The sequence below is a fragment of the Pelophylax lessonae genome (assembly GCF_965119305.1).
Source record: "Pelophylax lessonae genome assembly, chromosome: 4".
Classification (NCBI taxonomy): domain Eukaryota; kingdom Metazoa; phylum Chordata; class Amphibia; order Anura; family Ranidae; genus Pelophylax; species Pelophylax lessonae.
In genome coordinates, this window is record NC_138771.1 from 121,005,545 (window position 1) to 121,028,514 (window position 22,970).

General features: G+C 43.8%; 1 protein-coding gene across 1 annotated transcript in view; it reads right to left on the minus strand.

The window, feature by feature from the left end:
* Positions 1 to 22,970, minus strand: part of LOC309552294 (long-chain fatty acid transport protein 2-like) — a 179,278-nt gene that overhangs the window by 63,829 nt on the left and 92,479 nt on the right. Inside the window, exons 4-6 of the mRNA XM_082253189.1 lie at positions 21,349 to 21,473; positions 4,185 to 4,379; positions 1,308 to 1,398 (exon numbers count right to left, since the gene is read on the minus strand). Coding sequence (XP_082109315.1) covers positions 1,308 to 1,398; positions 4,185 to 4,379; positions 21,349 to 21,473 — 411 coding nt within the window. The remainder of the gene's footprint in view (positions 1 to 1,307; positions 1,399 to 4,184; positions 4,380 to 21,348; positions 21,474 to 22,970) is intronic.

Consider the following 22,970-nt stretch of genomic DNA (forward strand, 5'->3'; position numbering starts at 1 on the left):
AGTACAAGCTGGGCACTGTAATACTTTGCTACACAACCAAGGGGCACCTGGTTTCTGCCTGTAATGGGCTATTGCCTTTATACTGACTGAGTGACTGTAAGATCATCATACAGTGATCCAGCTGGATTCTGCAAGCAAGCGTGTGCTGGAGGAAGAAGTGGAGTTGTATGTAGAGATTGTATATAGGAAGTTGTCCCTGAAGTTCTTGAAGTAAAGTGGGCATCACATAACCTCCCATTCCTATCCAAATTTTTACCTTCAATAAAAAAAAAAAAAAAAAATTCACGGACTGTTCTCTGACTTTGAAGTGCCTGTGAGAATTTGGTGTGCCTGGCTGTGCAGGGTGGGGGGTCCCAGTCCATTTTATCGGCCCTTAAGGGGGTACGCTACCTGTTTTAAAACTATTAAAAGACAACTTGTCTGGATGTGGCTAGGGCTTTGCGCTAAGTTCTAATATCTGGGCATGATAAATATATTATTTGTTCCTTGTTCTGGAGATACTTTTATACATATATGTCATTACTGATGATCATTGTATTAAAAAAGGCCTAAATTTATTCCAGCAATTATACACTGCGGGGCACTGTATCCACATATGATTGCAAATCCCAATGTCAGCAGGACCAAGGTTAAGAACTGCATTGTAGGGGTTTCTTTATTTCTGGGGACAAACCTCTGAGGTTTTTTAGCCGAAAATGTGTAATTCTTAAACCTCCTGAATCCCGGGGGATTTGCCATGAACACATGGCAGCAGTGAACTCAAACTTTTCCCAGTAAATGTTCAGGATTAAATTTTCAGGTATAGTATATGCTTTGCTGAAAAGGTTTCATTATATGACAGGGTCTCTTTAAAGTATTTAACTCCAATTCTCTGTATTCATTAGAACATGTGAGACAATATAGGAAAGCCTATTAATTGCAGGTCTGCTAAATGTAATCACAAGCCAAGCAGTATAGAAGTAGATCTAAACATAGCAATAACCTGGGACATGAGGATTCTAACACTGCCCAGGAAAGCAAGAACTAGAGCTGTGGATATCACAGCAGCTGGATGAAGGTATATGAAAGATAATGATCACTCGATTTATTTTTGGGTATCACTAGATCATACTTTTTTGTATGGTTTATCACAAAAAGAAGATAAAAACATACTAGCTTTTTATTCTATGCTTGTCACACAGAAGGGTCTTCATTGGTTGAGAGGTATTAATGGGTCCTCAAGACTTAAAATCAATGCCTGACCATAACGGGCAAACATTCTCTTATGTGCATAGTAACCTAAAGAATGAATAAAACAAAAATGTCACCTCTTGCTGCCTTGATGCAGCGTCCTCTGTGATCCAATATGAGCTCATTTCTTTCCATATCATATTTGATAACCTCAAAAGGCTGAAGAAGCTGAAAGATTACAAATAAAAAGACACTACTGCCAATCAAAATGATTTAGGTGGGATTTTGCAAATTTAAATTTTCTTGCAAGCTATTGGAAGGATGCCAGTTTTTTTATATCCAGAAATGGCTAAACCTAGGTAGCTTTAAACTATGGTAAAACCTTGGAATGCAAGCATAATTTGTTCCAGAAACAGTCATATATGAAAGCAAACTAGCCCATAAAAAATAATGGATGATTCGTTCCACAACCATTTATTCATAAGTCCTACAGTTTATAGTGCAAATAGCAAAGGGAAGTGTGCAAATGTGCAAATAAGTGCTACATATGCTATTGCAATCAAAATAAAAATAATTACTAAATTAATATAAAGTGCTCACATCAATAACTGATGTATATCTTACATGAATGCATCAAATAAAATGTGCAAATTAGCAAAAAAACAAATACTAAATCGACAAATACTACTGAAGAAGCCGAACGCCCACAAGCGCTTGACGACATGCGCATAGGGGGCGGGGACTTCAGACGGACTTCGTTCCCTTCGTTCATTACAGTGCCTTCTCCAGCCTGCACAGCTCATATGCATATATATGTGAGTGTATTCCTGCTTCATTTCTAATAAAATTTATATAAACAGAGCATTAGATCTCCCTATTCTTTCCTTCTTGGCCACACGCTGGGACCTGGATCATTGATCGGGAAGACAGAGTCATTCATTAGCCTGCACAGTGTCTCAGGATTCCCTGGTTTGGTGACACGACCTGGCATACCTCCCTAGGATACTGAGCGTTTTTTGACCCAGTGGTGAAACACGGGTCAGAACCTAAGGTGAGAGGCCACCGGACTTTGGTTGTGGGAACACAAGCACCAACGGCATCTATTTTGGCACGTGTGCACTTTATGGTCACTGAAGAGACCGTGTGATTGCACTCAGTAATAGTGTTAATAGACTATCCATTTTTTTTATCCAGTGGATAAGCACTGAGCACTTTGTTTTTCTTTTTGTATGGATTTTTGTCTTTATGCCACTTATACCGCATTATATATTATGAGATTTTTGTCAATTTGCACAATTTATTTGATGTGGTCACGTAAGATACACACCAGTTATTGAGGTCAGCACTTATATTTGTCGATTTAGTATTTATGTTTTTTTTTGCTAATTTGCACATTTTATTTGATGCATTCATGTAAGATATACATCAGGTATTGATGTGAGCACTTTATATTTATTTAGTAATTATTTGTATTTGTATTTCAATAGCATATTAAGCACTTATTTGCACACTTCCGTTTGCTATTTGCACTATATTGAGATCAGTGGCGCTGTATCCCCTTACTTATTTACATACTGTAGAAAAAGATTTTAGCAATGTGACTTCAAGGCAACTTCGAGGCAACTTTAGGTAAAGCCTGGGTAATCTTTCTGTAATGTCGGATCCAAATCACATCAATGGAAGTTCTGCTAAACTGAGTGGCACATGTCACTATGTGAGCGATGCTGACTGCTCATTTCCCCTGCTAAGAAAGAAGAAAGAACCCCAATGTCACTGGAGTGGCCTGAAAACTGCAGGGAAAGAGATTTTATTTAACATCCCTAGCGGTCTGATTATGTCTACATTTCTGTGCTAAAAGCGGTACATTCTTTTGCATGGAAATCTGTTTTATATTTAAAAACTCACCTTCTCCTGCGATCCCCCACCGTTCTCCCGCTGTCCTCCCAGCCAATGTCAGAACCTGCCTTCCGGTTCCCTTCCCTGCGAGTGTTGCGACACAGGGGGGTGAAACCGGCGGCATGTAAATATACTAAATGACATGATACAAAGTTGTAATCCTAACGGATTACACTATATCATGCCATTTCACTACAGGATTTCATCTGGTGACTTTCCCCGTGCCATGCCTGTGCTTTTCCAGTTCTTTGTGCCTGGAAAATTGAGAACGACCATGGCGTTCAAAAAGCGTTCTTTTTGCGCAAAAGCGCTTTTAGCTGTCGCTGTTTTCCAGTTCGTCTAAAAGCGCTTTTGTGCAAAAAGAACGCTTTTTGGACGCCATGGTAGTTCAAAATTTTCCAGGCCCCAAGCACTGGAAAAGCATAGGCAGGGCACTGGAAAAGTCACCATGTGAAATCCTCTGCTGAAATGGGATGATACAGTGTAATCTGTTAGGATCACAGCTTTGTATCATGTCATTTGTGTATTTACACTTTTGAATTTCCCGCCGGTTCCACCCCCCTGCGTCGCAAGGCTCGCAGGGAAGGGAACCAGAAGGCAAGTGCCGGCAATCGGCCGTGCACAGAGCGGGGAGATAGTGTAAGGACGGCGGGGAGGATGGCAGGGGATCGCAGGGAAGGCGAGTAACATTCAAGGGTAATCCTGAGTGTGGCTCGGGGTTACCGCTTTTGTTACTGAAAGTTAACCCCGAGCCACACTCTGGAATACTGCCAGGGAGTTAAAGAGCCTACCAGCTTTGGGCTTGGTGGGTGGAGCAGAAGCTGGAGTTCTGTTTTAAGTTACAGGTCTGGGTTAAGGCAGAGGTCCTCACAGCCAGATGCACTCCTTTGCTTGCCTGTAACTGTTCTTAGGACACTATTATAGACAGAATGATAGATGATGATGATGAATTACTTTAGGTAATAAGGGTGACTACACTGTAATTTAAAAGCAGAGGTTCAACAATTCTGCCTTAATACTCCCATCAATTTACTTCCCTTAGGAGCTGATTGTGAGGAGGGGTTGATTTTAATAACATTCACCAATAATGTATTGGTATACTAATTTTAATGCCTTACCCTTAAAAAAATGTTGTATCTTCCAATCGCACCTTCTTTTTTGCTGTAGTTAAAAAAGAAAGCATTCCCTTCTGTTGCACCATAGAACTCATAGAATGTAATATTACCAAAACGATTTGTGAACTCTCTCCAGACATCACCTCTGGCACCATTCCCCAAGCAAAACTGCACACTGTGGTCTTTGTCATTAGCTTTCTACAAAATAAAAAACGTTATAAATCATATTCAGTAGAATACTATTAAACATGCTGGACTGACAAAAGCAAAACATTCTTCTGCGATCGGATGGGAGGCATTTGATAGATGTAGGTTGTGTCTATTTCTGATATTACAAGACTCTGGAGATTTGTTGGACCTCAAAAGCCACTGTGGCTTGCAGCCCTCTTCAGATCGGGTTAATCCGCAGTGCTGTATAACAAAGGCAAAAGATGGCATACCAGCCCAGTGCGTTTTTCAAAACACCATTTACTTACAGAATAACAGCAAGCAATTATATTTACAAACACCAAAGCGTAAAAATCATGTCATACCTACCAAGAGAGATTCTGAAGCATGTCGCTAGGTGTACCCAAGATTGGATCAGATCTCATCAAAAAGGCATATTGCAGATGCTAACACGCTTCAAAGGTGTCCCCTCTTCATCAAAGCTCTGGGGTACAGTATACATTTAAGGACACACTTTGTAATCTTTCTTGGTAGGTGTAATATTATTACACTTTGGCATTTTTGAAAATAATTGCTTGTTTTTATACTCTCAATAAATGGTGCTTTGCATAACGCACCAGGCTGGTGGGCCCGGTCTTGCTTTTGTTATAAGGTACTGGATTGCCCCAATTACATATAGATGCATACACATACAGATACTGTACATAATATATAGGTACTTGATTGCCCCAATTACATTTAGATACATACACACATTATTAGTGTACATAAAATATAGGTACTGGCTTGCCCCAATTACATATAGATACATACACACACACATACATAATATATGTCTGGACGGCAGGTATGTTTCCATGTTATTTAGGTTGTGGTGATGGAATGATGGTGATGGAGGATGAATCGAATGCAGTTTTGAAGTACTCAGGCGTTCTTACCTATGGAAATGGGTAAACTACCTTACAATTGGCCCAAGATTGGGGAGTCCTTATATGGAATCTGGAATTTGGAGGCTCAGAGAAATTATGGGTGGGAAAGAGCCTCCAACTTTAATTACAGGGACTTTGGTCCTGAAACGGTAAGCCACCTACAAGGAAGGCTTAGAAAGGAAGATGAAACAGTCAGCAGGTGTATGTGAAGTGGAGTGTGAGGCAGTTTACTGCTGTGGAAAAGTGTGGACTGTCTGGCATCTGTTTGCTGAGCTTCTGCAGCTTTTCTTTTACCCCAAAGCAGACAGGACTGGTGTTTTTGCATGGTCTGGATCTGAGCAGCACAGGCACTAAAAACCTTTTAAGGTGGCATGGAAGAGGTGGTCAAGGCCGTAGTGCAAGCAACAGTGGTCCAGCAGCAGGCCTTCAGAAAAGCCAACTGCCACCATGAGAAAATACAAGCACACCAGCAGGCAGCAAATCATCACCATGAGGAGGCACTGGCTCAGCAACAACAGACCCTGGCACAGGCAGAAAAAATATCCGCTTGCTTGCTTCCTAGTTTACAGTCCGGCAAGAAAACATTCAAGCACAAGTAGATGCCTTGCAGGAAGTGGCACAGCATCTATCTCAGGAATGGGAGAAAACACTTTTTGCCTCTAGCAAATATATAGCTGTGAGGGCTAGCTACTACCTGAAGAAACTGACTCCTGATTGTGATAGCCTGGAAGTTCTTCAGACCACTTCTGAGAAAGCAGTGGAGAGAGAGGGCCGGCCCCAAGGCCAGTGGGCTGGTGTTATTGCTCCTTTTCTCACTTGAAGATACATAGTATCCACAAAAGGCCTATTTGACCTACCATCTGGCAACATCAAGAATTATGAATGACTAAATGTGGATATCCTGGCCTACCTTGGACTTACTACTGCTGTATGGGCCAAAAGGGTATACCACTAGAGGTACCGCACAGAGAGACTGTCAATGTCTCAGATGAAAGACCTAGTTGAGTGCAGACTGTAAACAATTTTTTCAAATAATAGCGTGTAGATCCACTCACATGGGATAAGATAAAAGCAGGCACTTGATTATTACTTGTCCAGTGGGGAGAAGATCAGCACTTACGCTGTTTGTGTGACCACCGCTGCTTGGCTGGATCCAGAGAAAGGGTACCAGAACGAGGGGTGGAGCGCAATGATGTCACTGGGCATATAGCGATGTGTTTCAGAGTATGTGCACTACGGATCTTGAAGACAGGTGTGCTCCTTCGTTAGGACTATGTAGTGGCCATAATTGAGAATACATGTTGTGTGGGCTATGCATATACAGTGCCTTGCAAAAGTATTCACCCCCTTCGCATTGTTCGGGTTTTGTTGCCTCACAACCTGGAATGAACATGGATTGCTTGAGGATTTGCATCATTTAATTTACAGAACATGCCAACAACTTTGAAGATTTATTCACCCCCCCTAAAGTCAATACTTTCTAGAGCCACCTTTCGTGGCCATCACAGTTCCAAGTTGCTTTGGATAAGTCTCTATGAGCTTGCCACATCTTACCACTGGGATTTTTGTCCATTCCTCCTTGCAGAACTGCTCCAGCTCCTTCAAGTTGGATGGTTTGCGCTTTTGAACAGCAACCTTTAAGTCTGACCACAGATTTTCTATTGGATTGAGGTCTGGGCTTTGACTAGGTCATTCCAACACATTTACAGGTTTCCCCTTAAACTGCTTTAGTGTTGCTTTAGCAGTGTGTTTGGGGTCATTGTCCTGCTGGAAGGTGAACCTCCATCCTAGCCTCAAATCACACACAGAGTGGTACAGGTTTTGCTCAAGAATCTCCCTGTATTTAGCACCATCCATCTTTCCCTCAACTCTGACCAGTTTCCCAGTTCTGGCTGCTGAAAAATATCCCCACAGCATGATGCTGCCACCACCATGTTTCACTGTTGGGATAGTGTTCTTTGGGTGATGTGATGTGTTGGGTTTGCGCCAGACATAGCATTTTCTTTGATGGCTGAAAAGTTCAATTTTAGTCTCATCAGACCAGAGCATCTTCCTCCATACATTTTGGGAGTCTCCCACATGCCTTTTCGCAAACTCAAAACGTGCAATTTTGTTTTTTGCTGAAAGTAATGGCTTTATTCTGGACACTCTGCCATAAAGCCCAACTCTATGGAGCATACAGCTCATTGTCATCTATGTACAGATACTCCAGTCTCTGCTGAGGAACTCTGCAGCTCCTCCAAGGTTACTTTAGGTCCATGTGCTGCCTCTCTGATCAATGCCTTCCTTGCCTGGTCTGTGAGTTTTGGTGGGCGGCCATCTCTTGGCAGGTTTGCTGTTGTGCCATGTTCTTTCAATTTGATTATGATAGATTTGATGGTGCTCCTTGGGATCATCAAAGATTTGCATATTTTTTTTATAACCTAACCCTGACTTGTACTTCTCAACAACATTGTCCTTTACTTGTTTGGAAAGTTCCTTGGTCTTCATGGCAGTGTTTGGTTTGTGGTACCTCTTGCTTAGTTGTTGCAGCCTCTGCAGCCTTTCAAAAAAAGGTGTGTATATGTAATGACAGATCATGTGACACTTAGATTGCACACAGGTGGACATCATTTCACTAATTATGTGACTTCTGAAGGTAATTGGTTGCACCAGATCCTTTTTATGGGCTTCATAACAAAGGGGGTGAATACATACGCACATGCCAATTTTCTGTTTTCTATTTCTAAAAAATAGTTTTATGTATATATTTTTCTCGTTTCACTTAACCAACTTAGACTATTTTGTTCTGATCCATCTCATAGAATTCAGATTAACAAAACATTGAACTTAAGGCTGTAATGTAACAAAATAGGCAAAAAGTCAATGCGGGTTAATACTTTTTGCAAGACACTGTATATATAAACCAAGTCTAAATAAAATTAAAGGTTACAAATGATAACAGATAATAGTATAAGACAGATTGTAAATTGCAATTGATGAGCCCCTATTCATTCACCAAAAAAAGTGTCAAAAATAAAGAAAAACAGTAAATGTTTTTTGACAAGTCCTTTATTAGAAAGGGTACAAAAGTAAAAAAGTCCCCCCGATGTAGATCCATTGTCAATCAGGATGCTCGCCACACCACCAGACCCCAAAAAATAAAAAAAAAAGCCCCGTCCGCGATGAAGGCTGGCCGCCTAATGCCTACTCCTCGATCTCCGAATACCTGGTCTGGAGCTCTCAAGATTGGGATTCTACTAAGGATAGAGCCTCTGCAGATTGCCCCTGGGCTGCACCTATAGCCATTTGATATTTACCTGTATTGTTAGCCTTAAAGGCATCCCACACCACTTCAGGACTAGCTGTATTTTGGTTATGCACCCAGTAATTTCAGACAGCCCCGGACAAAATAGGTTCCACTCGGTCATCAGTGATCCAGTTGCGGGGTAAACGCCAAATACGGCTTGTAGGATCTACAGACATACAGATCCTTAGGAGCATTGAAGCATGGTCTGAGATCCCTTGAGGGAGAATAGACACATCCTGCACCTTAGCTAGCACTGAGTTGCTGATAATAAACCAAGTCAATTCTAGACATAGTGGCATAAGTAGTCGAATGGCAAGTATAATGCCTGCTGGTAGTGAATTTCCAGCGCCTAACATCAATAAAATGAAATGCGGAGACCCATTTAGACAGGATTGAATCCATATTCGCATCTGGCGTGAACCTGTCAAGACATGGAGTCATATTAAAATCCCCCACATTAAGAATATCAATGGTCAAGTAGGTAGCAAGTAATTGAGTCAACCTAGTAAGCAATGTGTTAGCAGGTGGTGGGATGTAGAGGCCCACCACTAGCATAGAAACATTAGCAAATACTGCGTGTAACAGCACAAATTTACCCACTGGGTCCAAACGTAGATCAAGGAGCGTAAAGTGTAAGGTCTTACGGATCAGAACACTTACTCCCCGAGAGTAGGAGGAGTACGTAGCATGGTAATAATGACCCACCCAGGGTTTTTTAAGGCTCAAACCTTGCTCCCTGTCAAATGTGTCTCTTGTAAAATACAGACATCCGGGTTAAAGGATCACAAATATTTAAATACTAGGGAAACGCTTGATTTTTGAGTTTAGACCCCGGACATTCCAGGAGACAACAGCTAAAAGGTAACTTCACTTTCGTGGGGGAAAAAAATAGTAAATAATATAAAAGCAATAAAAAAACAAATATATAAAACAATATAATAATATACAATTGTGAAATAAATCATTTACTGTAATTGAATGTTATTAAAAATGACCTTTCCCAATGCAATATGGCTACCTGGAGTTGTTCTGTACACAGAATGTGTACTGACCACACCCCAGAAACATAATTTACTGCTTGTGTGATTGGCTCACTGATTTTCCCAGAAGTCTGCCTAAGATACAAGTCAGATTTCTGGCATCCCCTGGAACAAAAATGTCATTTTTGGTAAGATAGACCTCATAGGAACACGTCTAAAGGGATGCAGGCCCAGCAACTTTCCTCATTAGTGTCCTGCAGCTGCCACAGCTGAATGATAATTATGAAACCACTCCCATTAGATCCACTCAGCACAGAGGAACAAACAATGATTTCTTCAGAATAACACAAGGTAGGAATCTGCAAAAGTTTGTTAAAACCCTTGCAATGTACATAGATCACCCAGAGGGGAATGTTTTTTTTTTTTCTCAACAAAAGTGGAATTATGCTTTAAATAAGCCATAGGGGCAGTATACCATATAAGGCTCCTTAAAGGACAACATCTGGACCCAGAAGGACAGAATCATATACCCAGCTTCTCCAGGGTATACTCAAAAGCAGGTCAGGTGGCACAATACACATTGTTGTAAATGCATTGCAAAAAGACCATATTCTCCAAAAGTAAAAAGAACAAAAAAACAACATTGAAAAGCAAAACCCCCCCGAACCACCACCCACCCTGCAATGTCATAAAACACAGATTGCACTTTGCACCCAAAACTAAACATGGTCATTGACCAATCGGGGTCATGAACAGTGTGCAACTTTCAACTCTTAAGAGTAATGTTCAAGTCAAACAAACATCGTATCCAAAAAGAGATGCTAATAGATTGTGGGAAATGTCTACTTCCCCCTCCCATATCAAAAATAGGAAAAAATGTTTCAGCGCAAGTTTGTACTCCCCTCAATAAGTGGATAATGTTATCCTTTCATCTAAAGTGTTAATGCAGCACAGTGCCTCATAAATATTTTACAACCCTCATATCCAAAAACAGTGCAAGACAAAAATGAATGTCAATTTCAAAAAGTGCTAGTGCAACAAAGTCTGTGTGGTGTAATAAAAATGAAAAAAATATATATTCATCAAAAAGTGCTAGTGAAAAATCTAAATTATCTTGCAATGTAATCAGCGCAAATAAAAAAAAAAAACCCTGAGTACTGCCACACTTCCCTTAAAAGGGACCATAACCCAAATATTGGTGCTATATAGCACCCGTCCAGGACCCAACCTTGGCATCCTGTACATATCCCCCGACTCAACACGGAGGTGTTGGAGGCACCATTTGACACCATACAATGGACTCGGGAGAGGGCAGCGGCATTCTGATGTTGTCTCCCGGGTCTGTACTCTACCACAAAATTGAACACCTGGAGAGAAAGGAACCATCTTGTCACCCTGGCATTGGTGTGCTTGTTCTGTCTCATCCAGGTTAGCCGAGCATGGTCTGACACCAGGCGAAACCTCCTACCCAGGAGAAAATACCGTAGAGGGTCCAAAGCCAACTTGATGGCAAGACACTCCCGCTCCACCACAGCGTAGTTTCTCTCCGCTATCTTTAGCTTCCTACTCAGGAAAACTACGGGGTACTCTTTCCCATTGATCTCTTGAGATAGGACTGCCCCCAACCCTTCACTTGAAGCATTTGTCTGTACAATAATATCCTTAGCAAAATTTGAAGCTACGAGCACCGGATGTTGGCACAACGCCGTCTTAAGCTTCTAAAAAGCTTCTTCAGCCTCGGCATTCCACTTTATCATCACTGACTTTCTGCCTTTGGTCAAGTCAGTCAACGGTGCAGCAACGCTGGCATAGTTGGGGACGAACCTCCGGTAGTAGCCAACTATGCCCAAAAATGCTCCAACCTGTTTTTTGGTTAGGGGATGGGGCCAGTCCTGTATGGCTTCTACCTTACTCCTTTGAGGCTTCACCAGCCCTCTACCCACAATGTACCCTAGCTACTTGGCTTCCTCCATTCCAATTGCACACTTCTCTGGGTTGATGGTGAACCCTGCTCTTATCAAGGAGTCTACGAATGCCTGAACCCAGGGAAGATGAGACTCCCAATCAGTGCTGAAGATGACTATGCATCTAGATAGACGGAATCATATCATAGATGTGGACACAAAGTTTTATCCATGCCCCGTTGTGGCGGGGGCTGAGTATAGACCAAATGGCATCCTATTGTACTGGAAGTGGCCTTCTGGGGTGGAAAAGGCTGTTTTTTCCCTGGCTTCCTTCGTTAGGGGTATCTGCCAGTATCCTTTTGTAAGGTCCAGCGTGGTGATATACCTGGCTGGACCCAACCTCTCAATTAGCTCATCCACCCGAGGCATGGGATATGGAGACTTCATTAAGTTTTCTAAAGTCATTACAGAAGCGAAGAGTGCCGTTGGGTATAGGTACCAACATGAATGGACTCGAACACTCGCTCTGCGACTCTTCAATGACCTCAAGTTCAAGCATTCTTTTCACCTCTTCTGATACTGCCCCCTGTGAGCTTCTGGAAAACGATAAGGCTTTAACCGGATTTTTACATTGGGCTTGGTTACAATGTCATGCTCGATGACGTTGGCGAGACCAGGCATCCCTGAAAACTGTTCCTATTTCTTTGCAGAAACTATTTTGCATGTTGGGATTGGGGCCTAGACAGGGTTGCAACAACCTGCACCAGGTCAATCCCTGCAGGGTCCCCTGACTGGACACCTACCACGGCAGATACCTGTTCTCTGTCTCTCCAGGGTTTTAACAAATTGATACGATAGATCGGGTATGGTTTTCTTTTCCCGGGCTGGTGTACCTTGTAGTTCACCTCCCCCACTTTTTCTACTACCTCAAATGGACCCTGCCATTTGGCCAAGAATTTGCTCTCTACCGTGGGTATGAGAACAGCCACCCGGTCCCCTATTTAAAACTGTCTGACTTTAGTCGACCGGTTGTATACCCTTTTTTTGGCATCCTGAGCCTTCTGCAGGTGCTCCCTTACTAATGGCATCACCTTAGTCACCCTCTCCCACATTTGGGAGATATGTTCTACCACGGTTTTGTGCAGTGAGGACTCACTTTCCCAAGTTTCCTTTACCAGATCGAGCAACCCCCGATGCCTTCGCCCATACACTAGCTCAAATGGTGAGAAGCCCGTGGACGCTTGTGGAACCTCCCAGATGGCAAACAAAAGGGCAGGGAGTAACATATCCCAATCTCTCCCCGTCTTTCTGGACCACTCTTTTTAACATGGACTTTAGAGTTTTATTAAACCTCTCAACTAGGCCATCGCTTTGGGGGTGATAGACAGACGTTCTGCAACTGCTTAATCTGAAATAGCTTGCACAAGTCCGCCATCACCTTTGACATGAAAGGGGTGCCCTGGTCCATCAATATCTCTTTAGGGAACCCCCTTTGTGGAAACATTTGAAACAATTCCCGAGCAATAGCCTTAGATGAAGTTTTCCTTAAAGGGACTGGTTCTGGATACCTAGTTGTGTAATCTAGGATGACCAATATATATTGGTGCCCCCTTGCTGACTTCACCAGGGGTCCTACGAGATCCATAGCAATCCATTCAAATGGCACCTCAATGATTGGTAAGGGTACCAGGGTATTTCTGTAGTGGGACATTGGGGCAGTTAACTGGGAAGTGGGACAAGATGCACAATATCTTTTAACCTCAGCCTTCACCCCTGGCCAGAAGAACCTGTCGGTTATCCTGGACTCTGTTTTTTCCGTCCCCAGGTGTCCTCCCAGTGCGTCGTTGTGGGCTAGATCGAGGAGCTTTTGCCTATATGGCTGGGGAACCAGCAACTGCTCTACAGTTTCCCCTCAGCTTTTAGCCACTCGACAAACCAAGTCCCCTTTCAATGCAAAATGAGGAAACCTCTGGTCTGCACCTGGTAGTTGTGGCACCCCATCAATAACGGAAACCTGCTCTTGAGCATTGACCAAGGTCAGGTCCCGTAATTGGGCAGCGCCAAACGCACCTCTGGATACATCCAGGTCTGGGTGCACCAGCCTTGAGGATGTCTACCCTTCGACCTCCTCAACCAGGAACTGCAACAGGGAGATTTTCTCACGTCATCCTCCCCCAACATATCCTGTAATGGGTAGAATTCCCCCTCCTCAGAGGCCAGCTAGGTTTTGAGACCCGGAGCATTATCACCATTCTCTTTGATGTCACTTTTAAGGACAGGCATTTCCATGTTAGGGAGGGGTGTTGTGGGGATTTCCCCTCAGACTCTGTCCCTTCGAGGCGCCGTGTCCCCAGTCCTCTTAGCTGTCCAGGCAGCTCACATTGTACCTGATTCCACAGTTGAAAAAACAGCGGACAGTCCCACCCCACTATGATGTCGTGTATCAGGTTTCTTACCACCCCAACTTCTTGTATCACTGAGGTACGGCCATAGGCAACAGTCACCGCCACATGTCCCCATGGATACACACTACCCGTAGAGTTTTACTTATTGGGCCGAGTCTCCTGATCACCCTGGCATGTACCAGTGTCACCATGCTACCAGAGTCCAGTATAGCCTTGGCAGGAATGTGGTTCACCCACACTTCACACTCAAACTGTCCTGCAGCCAGATCAAGATGAGTGGCACATACCCTTTGCACATAGAAGGAGCTTCTCCAACCAGTCCCGCAATCCATTAACTCCTCCTGAAGTGGGCAGTGGGCCCGGGTATGCCCCTAGGACCGACATAACCATTCAATGTATGTCCCCCATTCTTGGGAAAGGAACCAACTTTCGTGGTTCTGCAGAAGGTGATGCAGGTTTGTGGGTTCCCACGTCTGGCAGGGCTTCTCTCCTAGGTACTGTGGCTGGCCTGGTTGCCCTTGGTGTGGGTTCCCAACACTTGGCAGGTCTAAGCAGGTCCTCCACCATGGTGTACCTTTCGACCAACTCTACCAGCTGGTCAGCGGTTGCAGGGTCTCCATGGCTTACTCAGCGCTGTAGGTCATCTGGCAGGGACCGCAGATACTAGTCCATCCCCACCCGTTCTACCATTTGTGGGCCTGTTAACTTTTCTGGTTGGAGCCATATTTTGACCAGCTGTACCAGTTTGTGCATTTGGGACCAGGGTGGTTGGTTAGGTTTGTACCTCCAGCGGTGCACCCTCTGAGCCCGGACATTTGTGGTCACTCCCAGATGGGCCAGGATCTATGCCTTCAGACACTCATAGTCTCTGATATGCTCTGATGGGAGGTCAAAGTAGGCCTTTTGCGGGTCACCATTGAGGAAAGGGGAAATAATGCAAGCCCATTGGTCATGGGCCACCCCTCTCTCTCCGCTATCCTCTCAAAGGTGGTGAGAAAAGCCTCCACATCATCGCTGGGTGTCAGTTTTTGCAAAAAATGGCTGGCTCTCATGGATACCTGGTTGCCAACGGTGACGACGACTTGCTCTCGTCCCTGAGCCAGACTCTGTACTGCCTCCTGCACGGCAGCCACTTGTGCTTGCGTGAACTCCTGCTGGGCAGTAAACTGGGCGGCTAGCAACTGTGTGCTTTCCTGTTGTGCAGCTACAGCCTGTGCCAGGGCCTGCTATTGCTAGGCCATCGCTTCCTCACAGCGACGGTTTACCTCTGCTGAGGCTTGCTGCTGGGTCATGGTGGCTTGGGCCAAAGCTTTGATGACCTCCTCCATGCTTTTTCCTGCTGTTTGCAGTGTCTGAGCTGATTTCACCCAAGACATGCCATAGGTATACTGTCTCTTTAAATGTCATTTTTAAGTTTTAAATGGCTTTTGCGACTGCAAGTGCACTCTGCCTGCATCCGAAACACCAGTTGTAATGTTTGGGGGTATTGTGGCTCCACAGGACAGAGTGAAAAACCATTAAAGTTTAAACAAAAAGGCTTTTATTCAGCAGGTAACACAAAATAAGGCTTCCAGCAGCACACAAGCACAAAAATACAAAATAAAGTCTGCTTATCTTCAGCACAAAGTAATAGCAAAAACACATACAGTTTGTAGTTGGGTCTTCACCCCCAAGGTTTAACAGTCCTTGTTAAGTCCTGTTTCTTGCAGACTCCAGCAAAATTCACAGATTTCCAAGACAGGTGCATACACCAACTCCTCCTCACCACCACACCTATCACTACGTCCTGTCTTTTAAGAGCTGCGTCCTGGAGGTTTTTAACCCTGTGTGTGCTGGACTTCTTGTAGTCAGAGGCGGAGACCCCTTCCCACCCGAATATCACTTCAGGGTCTCCGAAATCCTGGGTCCCAAATATCTCTCTATTAAACACAGAGAGAACTGCGAGTCAGTCCTCTCCTGATTCAACCTTGGCGCCCTGTACAATATACATATATATATATATATATACATACACACACACACACACACACACACACACACACACACACAGTATCTCACAAAAGTGAGTATACCCTTCACATTTTTGTAAATATCTTAATATATCTTTTCATGTGACAACATTGAAGAAATGACACTTTGCTACAATGTAAAGTAGTGAGTGTACAGCTTGTATAACAGTGCAAATTTGCTGTCCCCTCAAAATAACTCAACACACAGCCATTAATGTCTAAACCGCTGGCAACAAAAGTGAGTACACCCCTAAGTAAAATTGTCCAAATTGGGCCCAATTAGCCATCCCCCCCCCCCCCCCAGTGCCATGTGACTCATTAGTGTTACAAGGTCTCAGGTGTGAATGGGGAACAGGTGTGTTCAATTTGGTGTTATCGCTCTTACTCTCTTACTGGCCACTGGAAATTCAATATGGCACCTCGTGGCAAAGAACTTTCTGAGGATCTGAAAAAAAGAATTGCTGCTCTACATAAAAATGGCCTGGGCTATAAGAAGGTTGCCAAGACCCTGAAACTGACCTGCAGCACGGTGGCCAAGACCATACTGCGGTTTAACAGGACAGGTACCACTCATAACAGGCCTTGCCATGGTCGACCAAAGAAGTTAGGTGCACATTAGGGATCGACCGATTATCGGGAAGGCCGATATATCGAGAGCCGATTTGCACTTTCCCTGATATATCGGAATGGGGCCCGGAGGTTACCGATATTGCCGATATTGTCATGACGTCATTGCGTATGCGCCACGCGCCTCTGTGCACCGGGACAGCTTCTGCCTTCTTACACTGCCTCCCTCAGCCTCGTCTGGAGTCGGGAGTCTCGGGACAGTGAGTGTACAGTGAGTGCACACAGTGTGTTTAACACTGCCGCCACATACATACACCCACCCACAGCTGCCGGGTGCCAGCCAGCCAGCCACCCACAGGTCTGTACCAGCCATCCAGCCAGCCACAGGCCATGCCTGTACCAGCTAGCCAGCCACAGGCCTCTACCAGCCAGCCACCAACCAAAGGGTGCCAGCCAGCCACCTACCCACCACAGGGTGCCAGGCTGCCAGCAAGCCAGCCACAACAGGGTGCCTGCCATCAACCCACAACAGGGTGCCAGGCCAGCATCCAGCCAACCATCCCACAACAGGGTGCCAGCAGCCAGCCACCTACCCCACAACAGGGTTCCAGCAAGCCAGCCACCCACAGGGTGACACCAAGCCAGCCACCCACCCACCACAGGGTTCCAGCAAGCCAGCCACCCACAACAGGGTGACACCAAGCCAGCCACCCACAACAGGGTGACACCAAGCCAGCCACCCACCACAGTGTTCCAGCAAGCCAGCCACCCACAACAGGGTGACACCAAGCCAGCCACCCACCACAGTGTTCTAGCAAGCCAGCCACCCACAACAGGGTGACACCAAGCCAGCCACCCACAACAGGGTGACACCAAGCAAGCCAACCACAACAGTGTTCCAGCAAGCCAGCCACCCACAACAGGGTGACACCAAGCCAGCCACCCACAACAGTGTTCCAGCAAGCTAACCACCCACAACAGGGTGACACCAAGCCAGCCATCCACAACAGGGTGCCAGCAAGCCACCCACACTGCCAGGTGTCAGCCACCGACCCACAACAAGGTGCCAGCAAGCCACCCACACTGCCAGGCGTCAGCCACCGACCCACAACAGGATGACAGCAGCCAGCCACCCCACAACAGGGTGCCAGCAAGCCACCCACAGCAGGGCAGGGTGCCAGCAGCCAGCCATTTTTTTAACCTTATTGTCTCTTTCAAATTGCAATGGAGATGGATGAAGACAGAGAAAGTAAAAGTGTGCTCTGGGACTATTTCTCGTCTCAACCATCTCCAGGAAAAGCAGCAGTGTGCAACACATGCACAAACAATATAAGCATGGGATCAGTAACAGCAAAAAACAAAAATACGTCAACTCTTTGGGTCTATCTAAGAGTTCATCATATTGAATTATATTATACAGCACAGAAAAAACAAAATGAAGATCAATGTGATTTTGAAATACCTCCTCCACTATCCCAGGGCCAGGCAACAATAACAGATATGTTTCAGAAAAAAAACAGGTGTCACTGTCTAGATTCAGATGGAAGTTCCCAACTGCTGGACAGAGTAATCACAGAGATGATGGTCACTGATAACCAGCCATTTACAATGGTGTCTGACTCAGGATTTAAGCGGTTGATGTCCGTACTTGAGCCAAGGTACACACTGAAGAGTGAGAAGTATTATCAAACCGAAAGGCTGGGAAAGATTCATCAAAAGGTCGTTAAGAAAGTAAAGGCTATGCTGCAACCAGAGAATGCTGGCAACTCACTCTCATTCACGACTGACTGCTGGTCAGGAGGAGGACAAACAGAGTCACTAATGAATCTTACATGCCACTTCATTGACAGCGCGTGTACAAAAAGGCAATTGGTCTTTGGTGATTCCCCATTCTTCAAGCATGCCTAGAAACATTTCTTTACTGTACTCCCCAGTGTGGGATTATTGCATCACTTTTGTATTCAAGACCGAGTGATGCTTGTGCTCCTTCGAGACAGCGGAGCAAACATGCGGAAAGGAATGATGCTTGCTGATATGTCAGACCTCAGTGTCATGGCACATAACACCCTCCAACTTTCAAATGATGGTCTGTCAAGCCAGAGAGCTTTGATTGATATATATTTTGAGAAGCATTATGAGATTAAAAATGTAGTGCTGGCCAGTCTTTTAAATCCTCGATACAAGAACCATACTTTCTCTTCTATAGATGTATTGACAAGGAAAAACAATGACTGACAAAAGATATTCAACAGGAGGTGCAGGAGGTTCTTGCAGAAAAGAAAAGTCCAGAACAGCAATTTTATAATCTGAAAGAGCAGCATGCTGCCGAAACAGAAAAATGTCCAAAAAGACGACAACGAACAGAAGAGAATCTTCTTTATCGTGGTCGAACTGATCATGATATTTTCAGTGTTTTATTGTGGCCTCATGCGGAGGATTCTTCTGAATCTGCAATAATGAGCCTGGATGATGAACTTCATCTCTATTTGAAAGAACCAGTAATTGACAGAAGAAGTGGCGATCCTCTTCATTGGTGGAAAGAAAATCAGGCACGCTACAAAAGACTTGCTTCTCATGCTAGAAGATACCTTTCTGCTCCTCCTTCCTTAGTACCAAGTGAGCGAGTTTTTAGTGAAGTGGCAGCAATTTATGAAAAAAACAGAAGCCATTTAACTGGTGAACATGCTGAAATGTTATGCTTTCTGCACTATAATATTGTTCTACTTAACTGAGAGTATTGAAAGTATAGTACTATAGTACTAGTGTCCACTCCACTCCAATCCATTCCACTATCTAGCTTTTGTCTAGCTTTTTTTCTAGCAGTTTTGCACTAACTGCACTGCAATGCAGTCAATGCAAAACTGCTAGAAAAAAAGCTAGACAGTGGATTGGAGTCAGTGGACTACTGCTGCAGTAGTGCGCCACTCACTGCTGCAATAATTTTAAATCACTACTGCAGTGCAGTCACTGTAGTAGTGCAGTAATGATTTAAAATTATTGCAGTGAGTGAGTGCACTACTGCAGCAGTAGTCCACTGACTCCCCAGTCTAATTTTTTTCTAGCAGTTTTTCACTGACTGCAGTTAGTGATTTAAAATCATTGCAGTGAGTGCACTACTGCAGCAGTAGTCCACTGACTCCTCCAATCAACTGTCTAGCTGTTTGTTGTTGTATTACTTTTTTTCTAGCAGTTTAATTTGCACTGACTGCAGTAGTGTTTTAAAATCATTGCAGTAAGTGCACTACTGCAGCGGTAGTCCACTGACTCCAATCCACTGTCTAGCTGTTTGTCTATCTTTTTTTTCTAGAAGTTTTGCACTGACTGCACTGCACTGCAGTAGTGATTGAAAATTATTGCAGTGAGCGAGTGCACTACTGCAGCAGTTTATGCATCATTCACAATCAGACTATGTGAAACTGGTGTTCCTGCAAGTGCAGTTTTCCTATCAGTTTTCATGCAGTTAAGGTGTTCAGATTAACATGTTCAGTAACAGATTTGTGTCGAAAATTGTGTTTATTTTGCAAAACTTTAAATGTTCAAAATATCGGCGAATACCGATATGCAATGGCCAAAATATCGGTATCGGCAACGAAAAACCAATATCGGTCGATCCCTAGTGCACATGCTCAGCATCATATCCAGAGGTTGTCTTTGGCAAATAGACATATAAGTGCTTCCAGCATTGCTGCAGAGGTTGAAGGGGTGGGGGGTCAGCCTGTCAGTGCTCAGACCATACGCCGCACACTGTATCAAATTGGTTTGCATGGCTGTTGTCCCAGAATCAAGCCTCTTCTTTTACACTGTTATACAAGCTGTACACTCACTACTTTACATTTTAACAAAGTCCCATTTCTTTAGTGTTGTAACATGAAAAGATATAATACAATATTTACAAAAATGTGAGGGGTGTACTCACTTCTGTGAGATACTGTATATTGTAAAGAAAGGTATATATTCAAACTCAGTATTCACCTATATTAATTTAAAGCTGAAGAATTCTCTACAAATTTACTGACCTAACATACCAATAATAAAGAATGTCCCATGTCATGCAGGCTTCTGGCTCTTGAGGAAATCTTCTGTGCAGGGATGCTGGTCCCCTTCCTGGCATTGAACATCTGACACTACAACATTTAAAAGTTTAGGGTCTTTTAGCAGAACTGCATTGAAAAAGCATCCCCTCCTCATTGTTTAAACTGCATATAGCATGCTCTCTGAAGAGGATCATGTCATTTATCTTCATCTCCCCCATTCAGAGATTATGTTATACTGTATGCAGTATCAACAATGAAAGAACTTTTCTAAATAAAGGAGGGGGTGGATCTCTATCTGGAGTTTCTTCACTGCAGTTCTGCCTGAAGACCTAACGTTATTAGCCATCACAATAGCAACACGAGAGGACTGGCATCCCTTGCACAAAAGATTTCTATAGGATTCAACAGCCTGCAATATGTGGAACATCTTTAATTACCTTCTTTCTTCCTTTTTTTTTTAAGATACACTTCAGCTTTAGAGCCCAACTCAAGGAAACCTGAAAATTCTCCCTTGCAGTGTAACTGCACCCTCATTGCAAGGGGTTAACTGTTGGTTTTAACTATGAGCTGAGAAAAACACTTTTACTTACCTGATCCTCTGCTTCCCATGCTACAGCAGTAGACTGTCCCTTGGTGTTCTCATGTCCAATACAGAGCAATGGACCCTGCATTTGTCTGTCAGGACCTTAGACTGCTGAAACATAGGGGAGGCAGCATGGAGGAGGGCAGAATCAAGTAAGTAAATCTACTTTTCCATGCTCCCTAGATCTACAGGAGTCCCAATGCAAGTTTTAATGACTAGTGCACCAGTTTTTCCTCATAAGTCCATATCTAGTCAACAGTTATTAAAATATTACTGTTTTAAGCAAATGCGTACCATACCTTTGGAGTATTACACAGATATCGAACAATTTCCCCAATGTACAGAAATGCAGTTACATTGTATTTTCTGCAGTCATTCCAAAACTCAGTAACTGAGAATTTATTTCTTAAAACGCAGGTGGTTCCTAAATGGAGAATAAAATAATTATTTGTCAGTGGCAGAGGGGTGGCTTATTGGTTTGTATATCATGCCAAAATATTTTTTTTATCATACATCACAGGACACAGAGCAGCCTTATTATTTCTTGCCCATAGGGTTATGCACAACTTTCAGGTGATTGGACACTGGCAAAACACAGGAAGTCCTCCCCTGTATAACCCCTCCCATACTACAAGGTCCACAGTTTTTTGCCAGTGTCTGAAGGTTACAAGAAAGATGGTGACCTCATTCAAGGCAGTTCCCTTTGTGCAGTTTCATTCCATACCTCTGAGGCAAAATGTTCTGATGAGATGGGACAGAAGGGACACAGCTGTTGGATTCTCTAATGCCTTTACCTCCCAACACTCGACAGTCTCTGAAGCAGGGGTTTAGATTGAAGGAAGGAAAATCTTATATTCCTGTCTTGGAAAGTGGGAGCTTGGGGGGGGGGGGGGGGAGTAATGGAGCACTTTTTAGTGCAGGAAATTTGGTCCCTGAGGAGGAAGTTAGTTCCTATCAAAATTCTAGAACTATGGGTAATTCACCTAGTCCTCTTGCATTGGTCAATTTGGTGGCAGGGTCTCCCAGTGAGGATTCAGTCAGACAATGCCATGGCTGTGGCATGTATAAATCATCAGGAAGGCACCAGGAGTTGAGCAGCCCAGGAGTACGTGGATCTAATTTTGTCTTGCACAGAATTTAATGTTCCCACTCTGCCCGCAAGTTCACATTGCAGGAGTAGAAAAATTGGCAGGTGGACTTCGTCAGTTCCTGGCAGTAGTCACCAGGGGAGTGGGCTCTTCACCCACAAGTATTCACAAAATATGATGTCAAAGCTTAGCATGGAATATAACAAAGATTTTATAACACAAATGCTATCCAGACAGGGTGTGCCTCTAATCTCACATAAACTCCCTATAGATAAATACACACAACAAAAGAAATGTCCAGAAAATTTCAACAAATACATTATCTCCAAAAAAGGAAAGCAAGTTCTTTAGAGACCAGACCGTAAGCTGCAAGGGTTGAGTGTACAGATGGAATGACTTGAAACTAAAATTCAAATGAAGAATCTCAATCTCAACATAATGGTGGAAATGGGAATCAAAAAGGGTAGAAAATGCACAAAGGTGAAGGCTATTACATAAACGAAAGTGTCACCAAGAGATGCCCCACTGATAATCATTGGGGAAGCAAATGCACATGATTCTATGGAGTCTATATAATTCCTCGAGGGAGAGATTGGAACAAATTGTAACAACTGAAATGCATTGAATCTTTTGTCTTAAGGCCAGTTTTACCCCTGGTTTGAATAAAGCAACAAGCATCAAACCATTTATATGAGATACGTGTATGCTCTACTCACTCTAGTTAATCTGATGCTTGTTTATCATAGTGTGTATACGGTATATTAAAAAAATAAATATATATATTGTGAGGGATTAGCTCGGTAGCGGGTGTGGATAACCCCTTTTGGGGGGGG